Source organism: Temnothorax longispinosus, unplaced genomic scaffold (genome assembly GCF_030848805.1).
Source record: "Temnothorax longispinosus isolate EJ_2023e unplaced genomic scaffold, Tlon_JGU_v1 HiC_scaffold_337, whole genome shotgun sequence".
Taxonomy (NCBI): domain Eukaryota; kingdom Metazoa; phylum Arthropoda; class Insecta; order Hymenoptera; family Formicidae; genus Temnothorax; species Temnothorax longispinosus.
Window position 1 is genome coordinate 1 of NW_027270162.1, and position 12085 is coordinate 12085.

General features: G+C 36.4%; 2 protein-coding genes and 1 long non-coding RNA gene across 5 annotated transcripts; all 3 read left to right on the forward strand.

The window, feature by feature from the left end:
- Window positions 1-6: 6 nt before the first annotated feature.
- Window positions 7-3840, forward strand: LOC139824361 (E3 SUMO-protein ligase ZBED1-like). 3 transcript variants are annotated; one of them, XM_071796890.1, is made up of 5 exons: window positions 7-586; window positions 1205-1449; window positions 1533-1761; window positions 1946-3532; window positions 3730-3840. In XM_071796890.1, exons 1-4 carry the CDS (start codon window positions 532-534, stop codon window positions 3490-3492), a joined length of 2076 nt encoding a protein of 691 aa, XP_071652991.1. In that variant the 5' UTR covers window positions 7-531; the 3' UTR covers window positions 3493-3532; window positions 3730-3840. The 3 variants fall into 3 exon arrangements, with proteins under 3 accessions (XP_071652991.1, XP_071652990.1, XP_071652992.1); XM_071796889.1 differs by lacking the exon at window positions 3730-3840 and having other exon boundaries at window positions 1946-3606; XM_071796891.1 differs by lacking the exons at window positions 7-586; window positions 3730-3840 and adding an exon at window positions 594-1013 and having other exon boundaries at window positions 1946-3606.
- A 1168-nt stretch (window positions 3841-5008) lies between these two features.
- LOC139824360 (uncharacterized) lies at window positions 5009-5995 on the forward strand. Its single transcript, XR_011735083.1, has 2 exons — window positions 5009-5487; window positions 5577-5995. It is a non-coding gene; the product is annotated as an uncharacterized lncRNA (long non-coding RNA).
- A 738-nt stretch (window positions 5996-6733) lies between these two features.
- Window positions 6734-12043, forward strand: LOC139824359 (uncharacterized). Its single transcript, XM_071796888.1, has 3 exons — window positions 6734-6862; window positions 7103-7203; window positions 7549-12043. Exons 1-3 carry the CDS (start codon window positions 6734-6736, stop codon window positions 12041-12043), a joined length of 4725 nt encoding a protein of 1574 aa, XP_071652989.1.
- Window positions 12044-12085: the final 42 nt, after the last annotated feature.

Here is a 12085-nt window from a genome sequence, read left to right on the forward strand (position 1 = left end):
AGGGATGTTCGATTCCGATTCGATTCTTTAAAAGATCGATTCTTTTGGTCAAAGAATCGCTTTTTTTGAATCGATTCTTTGCTATTCGATTTCTTTGCGAATCGATTCGTTACTCTCAGAATCGAATAACCGAATTTTTTTTTTTCGGTCCGAGTTTCGGTTTAAGCCAATGAAACTGCTGCTTTTCTGTAAGAACTGCAAGTTGATTGTCTTAAACCGAAACTTGGACACAGTTCTTGCATCGTGGACACCGGGGTTAATGCCCGTATCACACTCAAGCTATATCCACACAACTTGCAAAAGCCCATAAACATAAGCATAAGAGAATTGATTAATCCATATGCATGTGCATAAGGATAAGGAAATAGACCAATCCGTTTCTTTATGCATATGGTTATGCACCTATGCAAGTTTGTCTGATGGATAGACCTTCAAGGATGCCAGACTCTGGCATCCTTGAGTGTGATACGGGCATTAGATGGGAGCGTGCAACACGCGCGCAGCGCGCAGCACCCTAGCGCAGATTCGCAGATGTTTAAACGAGCAACGCGCGTACAGAACGAGTGGGCACGTGTACAGCTGGATGGTAGGTAAAGGGCAAAAATAGTTGCTTCCCATTTACATTAAAGTAATACTGAATCTCTCAGTTATGTCAGTATTTTATACTCAGATAAGATATGTCATTTTGTACTAACCTGCTTATTTTGATGACAATTATCGCATAACAATACAGGTTATACAATAAGAATTATCTGAGTTTTGATGCAAATGGAAACCAACTAGTGAACACAGTAAATTATTTTATTTTTGGGAGCTTTCCAGCAAGAGACACATATCAACATAGAGAATGGTTTTATTTTCATATTGCATGGTTTTATTTTCATTTCATAACACGCCTTTGCATTGTCTTCCTTTTTTCTCACAGCATTTTTGTAACGTCTCCTGTACTTCTCCTTGAATGTTTAATGGTGACTGACTTGGTGTTTGGTGTTAAACAAAAAACAATACAAAAAGTGGGTATATTTGCTAATGCTGAAGTATACTTTTTCAAAATGTTGAACATCTCCTTTCCTAATCTAATCTTTTTAAATTATTTTTTCTTTCCTTTATTCTTTTCTTTTAATTAACATTTTTCAAGAAATAAAAAATATATATTTTTCATTGTTTGCATTTTATTACAAGAATATAAAAATATGTTTTACAGTGCCTAAAGTAAAGCAATCTTCTATTTGGAAATTTTTCATAAAGAACTCTGATAGTGGTAATGCTACATGCAACATTTGTAACAGAGAAGTGAAGTCTGGTGGAAAAGGTGGTGGTACAACTAATTTCAAAAATCACTTAAGACGAAATCATGCACAAAATAAAGAAGTGAGACTACATTTAGGACTAGGAGAAAGTGAGAATAGTAATGAAAAGGCTCCTAACTCTGAACAAGCAAATAATTCGGTAAATCAATATCTTACAATATTTATATGCATCTTTTGATCATTTTATCGCATCATTTGTTTACTCTTGTTGTTTATTTTCAGAATCAATTATCAATATCAATGCCATCTACCTCTACAGCCAATACAGGCAATACAGCCATCCCTATTGTAGACCTATCTGGATATGGATTTAATTTGGCAACTCCTACTTCTTGTTCTTCACCAGTACCTAGCTTGTCAGGATCAGAAAGCAGATTTTCTTATTCGGATAATCAATCTGTAATCCAACCAAGGATCGATAATAAATTTAAACAAATAAAATCATTTGGAGGTAACATTTATATATAATGGATCGAGAGGGGCACCCGCCATGGCACTACGTTCATTGGACGTTAGAGTCTGTATTTAACACCTATGGAGGCGAATGAACGTAGTGCCATGGCGGGTGCCTCTCTCGATCAAAAATTTAAACTTTATTGAACCTGTGCATAAATTTATAATATTTATCTTTTTAGAGGGAGGTACAAGAGCAGGTGGTATTACTAATGCCATTCTGTTTATGATTGCCAAGGATAATATGCCTTTCCAGACAGTAGATAATGAAGGATTCAGGAACTTGATGAAAACTATTGTGCCTCTTTATTCTGTACCTGGAAGAAAGTCAATCACAAAAAAAATGGAAGAAAAATATGAATACCTAAGTGCATGTGAAAAACAAAAATTGGAAAAAATTGATTATTTCTCGGTAACGGCAGATATCTGGACCGATGTACTCAACACCATCAGCTATTTAGGGATAACCGTTCACTATGAATTTGAAGGAGAATTGCTATCCACCACGATTGGTGTCACGGAAATGACAGAGCGACACACCTCTGAAGTTATAGGAAGATGGATGAGAACCATTTTACAGGACTGGCACATCGATGACGGGAAAATAGTTGTTGTCGTAACTGATAACGGAGCAAATATTAAAAAAGCAGTTAGAGATACCTTTGGGTTTTCTAGACAAATTTCGTGTTTTGCTCATTCAATAAATTTAGTCGCTGAGGATACGATGAACTTTCCAGATGCAATAACATTGTGCGCAAAGATTAAAAGAATTGTCACCTATTTCAAACAGTCTACTATTGCTGCTGATGCGTTGCGGAAGCTCAACCACCTTAAGTTAATCCAAAGCGTTGAGACACGATGGAATTCAACCTTCGCGATGTTATTTCGATTTATTTCTCTCTCGAAAGATGTTGGATCGATTTTATTAAGTCTCCCGGATTCACCTGAAATGTTGACTGCGTGTGAACTGCAATTGGCAATCGAAATTGTGGAAGTATTGCAACCACTTGAAAAACTTACAAGGGAACTTTGTGGAGAACGATTTGTCACGGCTAGCAAAGTCATTCCATTGATCAATTGCTTGAAAAATAAAATCGAAAAACTTCGCGGGAGCTTAAAAACGCAAACTGCACTTGCTTTACTTGATCGTCTCGAAAAATCTATTACTACGAGATTTGGACAAATAGAAAGCAATTCTATTATGGCAACTACAACGATCCTGGATCCCAGGTTCAAGAAATTACATTTTAATCAGCCTGTGGCATGTTCACGTGCAATTAATCGTATTGCTAGATGGATGAGAGAATTAGATCAGACGAATGTGCTTAATGATGCAATTGATGAAACGAATATAGAAATATCGGACAAAACTGATGACCTATGGTCCTTTCACTATGATCTTCTTAAAACTAAGAGTGTAAATAGGTACCAAGACGAGAATGACGAGATGCCAACTAACTTAAAGCACTACTTGGATCAACCAATGATAGATCATAAGGAAAATCCAATACGTTATTGGATAAACTTTGCATCAGTATACCCAACTCTCACCGTTATTGCTAAAAAATTCTTGGCAATTGTTGGAACGTCTGTGCCTTCTGAGAGATTATTCTCAAGGGCTGGCAATATCTTAACGGACTCTAGAAACCGACTTTCGCCCGATCATCTACAACATTTGTTATTTCTGAATTCACTGTCCATTAAAGATTGGCAATTAACAACAGAATAATTTTGAAATAAAAACGAAACAGTAAAAGTATATTAAGAATGTATGTAAAAAAGTGTAAAAACAGTAAAACGTATGCTTTGAAAATACTTTAATATAAAATTTTTTAAAATTTAAGGCTTAATTGTTTAATTACCTATTCTATTTCATTTATTAAAGTTTTAAAAATTAAAAAACAAACTAATTAAAATTTATTAATTCCATTTATGCATGTTTTATAGTTTTTTTGTGATTTTTTAGAACGATTCTTGCAAGATCGATTCTTTGATTCCGATTTTTAAGTGAATCGATTTTCATGATTCGATTCAGAATCGATTCAAGAATCGATTTTTCTAAGAGAATCGAACATCCCTAACTAATCTTTAAACCCAGAAACAAAGCTAAAATCACACAACGCACTTTCACCGCTACCATTCGTCATGGGTAGCGACTGTTGCGCGTCCCTAGCGGCCCCGAACAGAACCTTCCAAGTCGTGTATCGATGCGATTCAAAGATCGGGCGCGTATGCGAGTTGTAAAATGAATTTTTTAATAAACCTTAGTAAAACTTAATTGATTATGTTGGAGGTGATTTGAGAGCGTATGTTGAAGGGGAGAATGTACTGAAGGCAAAACACCCAAACAAATCCGAGCTTTTTAAGCACAAGGACATTATTTTTATTTCCTCTACTTTTTTGGAAATTATTCCAACATACATAAGGTGGTTTGCCTTCAGTACATTCTCCCCTTCAACATACGCTCTCAAACCACCTCCAACATAATCAATTAAGTTTTACTAAAGGATTATTAAAAAATTTATTTTACAACTCGCATACGCGCCCGATCTTTGAATCGCATCGATACACGACTTGGAAGGTTCTGTTCGGGGCCGCTAGAAACGCGCAACAGTCGCTACCCATGACTAGTGTCCCTGAATAGAGAGTCTGGTCAAGTCATGTATCTCTCTTGATTGGGTCACGTCAGCACGAACACATAATAGCGCTACCAATAAGGACGTTGAGAAATCGCGCGTTTATTTAAAGAACTAAAAACATGAAATATTATAAAATATTCTTTATTGCTGTATTATAAGTAATGTATCACAATTCATGTATTGTAAATAAAAGTTATTCTCGCTTATAACAATATATAACGTCTAGCAATATTATTTAACAAGGGAATGCATTGCCATAGTTTTGCTATTATATGTTTTTGATAAGTATTGTCGCTTGCAAGAAATACGTACTCTATATATAATAAAACGTTTTTTTATTCGTAATATTAAATTGTGACAATTTTTAATGTTATTACATGTAATGTCCTGCATTTTTTTCATATAAAATTCTAAAAAATTAGGTGAGGTATTTTTAACATGTAGAAGTGTTTAGAAACTAGTGTTTTTCTGCATTGAGGGTAATGACGGGCAAAGCAGCTTAGGGTAAAACAGAGCCATGAGCAGAGAGCTATCCATATAGTTTAATCTATTTGTTATCGACATCCCGTAAGCGCGCTATCTATCGAGCAGCGTTTTTGATGTAGTCGCGCTGCGAGACATCCGTCTAATTAAACGCATGTGTCGTGTTTCTTTCTATATTCGTGCGCAACGCTGACGCGCAGGCGTTCCCGGACTTTACCGCGCAAACAACGACGTTCTCGTCGTCACTTCTTTTCGGACGCTCAACGAGTGAGCATATATCATTTTGCTTAAATATTGCGTAGATACGCTACTTCTATATATTGGTAGAATCATTAATATCCCGGCTTCTGAGGAAGCAGAGCTGTTATATACAGCTACATTACGGATTGGAAAAGACGAAACTTCGTCTCTGGACTTTCTGATTGCCGAGAAGGAAAACGAGGAAATTCCGATAATAAAGACGAGGGCGGCCATTAATCCCGAGATATATTGTTGGAAGGACGAGGATCCCTTGCATCGTCTTTATACTTTATAAGTATACTCTGATGAGAGAATTCCAGTTATCCTATTCTGGAACAAGCCTAATTTTGGCTAATTGCAAGGTAACCTTATCATTTATTTGGTAAAACCGTTCTTGGGTTAACATTAAATTCAGGCTTTACATAGCCTAATCAGAGGATATTGGTTACAGAGAATATCGTGAGATTTTCACGATTGCATATCGTGGCGCGCATAAAGTAATACAATTGTGGCACGCATAAATTAATACGATAGAAAGGCCTTTTCTCGAGAGCTCAGTTCCTTCGTGAACTTTCCAGAAGACGAATAGTATAAGGCTATTCGTGCTTCTATCTGTATAACGCATAACGTGTTCGGCGCGTGGCAACGGAATATCTGAAGCGTGAAACATCGCGTGATTTGAGCGTGATATATCGTGTTAAACAAGTACGACATTGCGTATCCTAAACATAATAAATAGCGAGTACTAAGCTGGACTAAAGTCAATATAGATATTATTATCTTTTATACGAATAGTAAATATTGTAGAAATTCTTTGTTCAAGAAACTATATTCCTTTATTTGTTAACCGCGATTATTATTATTCTATTTCTTGCGTATTTTCTCTGTATATATTTGCTAACAATTTGCGATATTAGTTTGTATTTAACATATATAAGTTTATTCAGGTCAATAATGATTGAAGTACAATACACTATTATAACATAATCATTCATTTCAGAAATCATATTCTTATTCGACGTTCTCTGCTGAAACATTACTTGAACTTAGTAGTTTGATTAATAAAAGAAAGATTAAAGATCTTATAAAGAATAACAAGAAAACTTCAATCATTAATGACAAACATTCAATATAATCATTTACTGCATTATTCTTGTATGATTTACGTTCTTTGCATACGTTAATGATTTTTTAGTATATTGTGCATTCCTTTGATTTTGTTTAAAAATACTCTGACATTGTCTAATTGAGATTAACGTTAATTGCTGCATTCTTGCGCAACCGAATGTAATATATTGATTTCACTCTATATAAAATTATAATCGAATTATTTCATAAACAATAAAGGCATCGTTCTTTCCTTCCTTTCTAATAAAAGATTTGATACTCAGTTCCTATACATAAATTTGGTCCTTCGAGCCGGATTGAAAAGAACCGGATGATATAAAATTAGAAGATTTATGAGTTATTTTCTAGTTTTACTATTTAAAAGTTCAAATAGCGCATACAGTCAGTCGAAGAAAGAACGATGCTTTGAGTAAAATGTGATTATTTTGTAAAGTGTCGTTTACGGGATAAAGGTCGTTCCATTTTCATTAGGCTCTCATAATGACTGGAATCATGAGGTTCAGTCACATTCAGAACAGATTAGAGCAGCAGCTCACTCTCGCTATAACGTTATCCGATTCGTACGACAATTTGGTACAAGATACTTCTTCAAGTATCTCTACTCAACAAGTACGCTCTGCTCTGTCATCCCTCAAAGAAGCTTGGGAAAAGTTTAATATTATTCATGATGCTATTAATATAGCAATCGCTGGGCTTGATTCTAACGATAAAGATTTAGTTCACGAGCACATTTATTTTAGAGATGACGTGTTTTTATCTACAAAAGAAAAATATCTTGATAATATTGAAAAGATAATTTCTTTATTAGAATTAAATCGAGACTCTATTGTTCCTACAACTTCTGTTCAGTCAGCTCAATCTGTCCAATCTAATCAATCCACTCAATCAGCTCAATCTGTTCAATTGGATTCTCAGCCGTCTACTAGTTATGCAAACATGCATTATGCTCGGTTACCGAAAATTAATCTTCCCGAATTCGATGGATCTCCGCAAAACTGGTTACATTTTAAAGATATGTTTCACTCTATGGTGGGGGGAAAATCTCACATATCAGCTGTAGAAAAATTACAATATTTGAAATCGAGTCTTATTGGTACGGCAGCACTATTCCTTAAGAATACTAGTATTACAGAGGACAATTTTCAAAAATCATGGGACTCTTTGATTAAATTTTATGAGAATAAAAGATTATTAGTTAATGATTCAATTAAATCTTTGCTATCTCTCAAAAGAATGAATAAGAATTCAGCGAGCGAACTCGAACAACTATATTCATCGATTACTCAAATTCATAGAACTTTAGAATCATTGGGACGTCCTGTTGAACACTGGGACGATTTCATCGTCTTTATAACGTCTCAAAGAATGGATGATGAGTCTTTAAAGGCTTGGGAGCAGTCATTAGGATCCTCCAAGGAACCCCCTACCTGGGAAGAGTTTAGTGAATTTTTACTTTCTCGAGTACTCTCTCTTCAAGCTTTTGAAAAATCCCGTTACGGGAAAATCTTGAATCAAACGAAGACACAACCTACCTCCGCTAAGGTTTTTCATCAAGAGAAGTCAAAGGAAACTTCTTCGAATCTTAAATACAGTTGTGCGATATGTAAACAAAAGCACTTAACATCTGCTTGCTCTCAATATACTAACAAAACTATTCAACAGAGATTATCTATAATATCAAAAAACAAACTTTGTTATAACTGTCTTGGGCGTCATAAAGTTTCAGATTGTAGAATAACTAAGCGTTGTTTGAAATGCGGCAAAAAGCATCATACCACTATTCATGTGAATCAATCATCTGTTAGTAAAGAGACTATTACACCTAAAGCGGAGACTCCAACAAATAAGGTTTCTGAAGCTAAAGTTTTACTTTCCTCTATAGAAAATCCTGTTACAGTTCCACAAATTTTGTTAGCTACTGCACAGGTAGTTATAGTATCGGAGGATGGACTTACCACTAAGGTAAGAGCTCTGATTGACCAGGGATCCGAGATTTCCTTGATAACAAATCAAATTGTTCAACGTCTTCGTCTCCGACGAACTCCTTCGGAAATATCTTTGATCGGTATAGGAGCTCAACAGTGTAATAAAACTAAGGGTATAACTTCTTTTACTCTTAAGCCCCATTTTGATTCCAATAAAGAATATATGGTATCAGCTTATATTCTTCCAAAATTAACTTCAAATATTCCGGCTACTTCAATTGATCGTTCATTATGGCCACAATTTGATCATCTAGAGTTAGCAGATCCAGAGTTTAATAAACCTGGACCGATTAATCTCATATTAGGAGCTGATGTATATTGCCAGATCATAGAAAGGGGAATTGTTAAGGGAACTATTGAATCACCAATAGCTCAACGTACAGCTTTGGGTTGGATTGTCTCTGGCCCAACTGGTTCAACTGTTCAAAGCACCGAAGTGCAAGGCTATCATGTCAAGGTAGAGGAAGACCTTTATAATTTACTAAAACGTTTCTGGGAAACTGAAGAAATTCCCAATTCTAAAACTTTAAAATTATCCGCTGAAGAGCAAGAATGCGAAGAGCATTTTAAGGCTACGCATAGCCGAGATTCGAACGGAAGATATATAGTTCGGCTTCCATTTAAATCATCACCAAACAAACTTGGAAATTCGAAAATAAGAGCCACCAGAGTACTTAACAGTTTATGTAATCGATTTGCTGCAAATCCGGACTATGCTAATACGTATAACAATTTCATTCAGGAATACAAGGACTTACATCATATGGAAAGAGTATCAGACTCGCAACCTGAACCAGAATTAGTTTATTATCTACCGCATCACGGAGTTTGGCGAGAACATAGCCTTACTAGCAAGCTACGGGTCGTATTTAACGGTTCAAGTCCTACCACTACAGGAATTTCACTTAATCAATTACTGCATTCCGGCGCAAACTTACAATTGAATTTATTTGATGTCCTTATATGGTTTCGGTTATTTCGCTTTGTCTTTTTCACTGATATCGAAAAAATGTACCGACAAATTTTAATTCACCCAGAAGATAGAAACTTCCAAAGAATTCTGTGGATGGAACAATTAACTAAAATCATTATCATTTTTGCTCTCATAACCGTTACTTATGGACTAACTAGTGCACCTTTTCTAGCTTTGCGTTCATTTATTCAGCTAATACATGATGAAGGACATCGTTTTCCACTAGCTCTTCCTACAGTAAAAAAGGGTCGTTATATGGACGATTTCTTCGGAGGCGCCGACACGATCCAAGAAGCCAAGTCGGTGGTTCAACAAGTTGACCAGCTCTGTATGGCGGGGGGTTTTCCACTAAGGAAATGGATTAGTAATAATTCCGCAATTCTTGAATTTATTCCATTAGAACACCGCATAAATGTACATTCGATTCAAATTGACGAATCTACTATGGTTTATGCTCTTGGATTGTGCTGGCAACCCTCTATCGATCAATTCCACTTTACATTAAATTTGACTACTCCTCATACTATTACTAAGAGAACAATTTTATCGACAATAGCTAAATTATTTGATCCGTTAGGGCTTCTCTCACCTGTTACAATTTCAGCTAAAATATTTATTCAAGAACTATGGGCAAATGGACTCGGATGGGATGAGGAACTCCCTTCCTCTCTCTCTGACAAATGGATGAATTTTATTCGACAACTACAAGAAATGCCAAAATTCACATTCCCAAGATGGCTTGGATTTCAAATCAAGGATGAACTCGAAATTCACGGATTCTGTGACGCATCATCAAAAGCTATGGCAGCCGTCGTTTATATACGATCTGTATCTCAAAAGGGACTTGTAACTATTAGATTGGTGGCATCAAAAACTAAAGTTGCTCCCTTGAAGAAGCTGACAATACCAAGACTTGAATTATCTGCAGCCGTTTTGCTTGTTAAGCTAATGGCTCAAATTTTATCAGTACTCGAACGACTTGATATACCTATCTTTGGTTGGATTGACTCTGAGGTAGCTCGAACATGGATTACAAACCATCCTTCCAGATGGAAGGAATTTATTCAAAATAGAGTATGTTTCATACAAGAAACCCTACCACAAGTTAAATGGAAATTGATTCCTGGTATTCAAAACCCAGCAGATCTTGCTACACGAGGCTTATCACCTTCTCAATTATTAGAACGTACCGACTGGTGGACCGGACCACCGTGGCTACAGCAAGATGCTTCCAACTGGCCTCAAACATCTAAAGTCATTCCTATTGAGAGTGATCTCGAAGAACGGTTGATCAAAGTTTCCATCGGTGTTAGTACTACATCAGAAAATACTTTGTCTCTTCTTACTCGTTATTCTAGCTTGACTAGATTACTACGCATTACTGCATGGTGTCTTAGAATAGTAGCTAGATTCCGAAAATCTTCCCATTTAACCGTAACCGATCCGATAACTACTCAAGAAATTGAAAAAGCCAAACTCTATTGGATTTCGTTAGTTCAAAAATCATCCTTTCGTAAGGAACTTAATCTCATATCTAATGGACAAACCTTGCACAAATCAGATCCTCTTTTACGTTTAACCCCTTTTTTAGATAATCAAGGTCTACTCAGAGTAGGAGGTCGTCTCAAATTTTCTCTTTTATCGGCCGACGAAAAACATCCTATAATTTTACCTAAGAGTTCACCTCTTTCTTCTCTGATAATAGCAGATGCTCATTCGCGCACCATGCATGGAGGAACTCAACTTACATTAGCAACTATTCGAAATGAATATTGGATTATTGGAGGGCGGGCTCCAGTAAGAACATTCATTCTCAATTGCGTTAAGTGCGCTCGGTATAGACAACGACGAGCTCAACAATTAATGGGTCAACTCCCAGTAGAGAGAATTACCCCTTCTCGAGCCTTTTTACATTCCGGAATTGACTACGCTGGTCCTATTCCACTAAAAACTTGGAGAGGAAAAAACGCTCGTACCTATAAAGGTTATATAGCACTATTTGTGTGTGAAGCTACATCTGCTGTTCATATTGAACTAGTAACGGATTACACTACGGAGGCTTTTATCGCTGCCTATAAAAGATTCACCTCGAGAAGAGGAATATGTGCAACTCTTAGAAGTGACTGCGGAACAAATTTCAAAGGAGCAGATGCCGAATTACAACGATTATTTCAATCCTCGTCAAGAGAATGTAATGAGTTAGCAACTCTGCTTGCAAATGATGGTACGCAATGGCTTTTCAATCCACCTTCTGCACCTCACTTCGGAGGTAAGTGGGAGGCTGGAGTCAAATCTGTGAAATATCATCTGAAACGAGTTCTAGGTGAATCTGTACTAACCTATGAAGACATGAACACTTTATTAATTCAAATTGAAGCTATCCTTAACTCCAGGCCGTTAAGTCCTTTAACTGATGACTCCGATGATCTCACGGCATTGACGCCAGGTCATTTTTTAGTAGGTGACTCACTTTCGATAGTACCTGAGCCTTCGCTCGAAAATGTTAAAATTTCTCAACTATCTCGATGGAAACGTACTCGTCAAATGTTAGACTGCTTTTGGTCAAGATGGTCTAAGGAATGCCTTCAACGTTACCTATCTATGTATAAATGGAATCAAACTTCCTCTTCTATAAAGGAAGGTTCTCTAGTTCTGGTCGTAGACGAGAGATATCCTCCATCCAAATGGCCTCTCGGCAGAATCACCGAAACCTATCCAGGCCAAGATGGCCTAATACGAGTTGTTTCTGTTCGTACACAGAATTCAGTTTTAAAACGTCCAATAGTCAAAGTCTGTCCACTTCCTATTCTCCCAAATGAGTCACAAAATTAGTTCGCTAACTATAGTTAACGAAGGCGGGGGGAAATGTTTAGA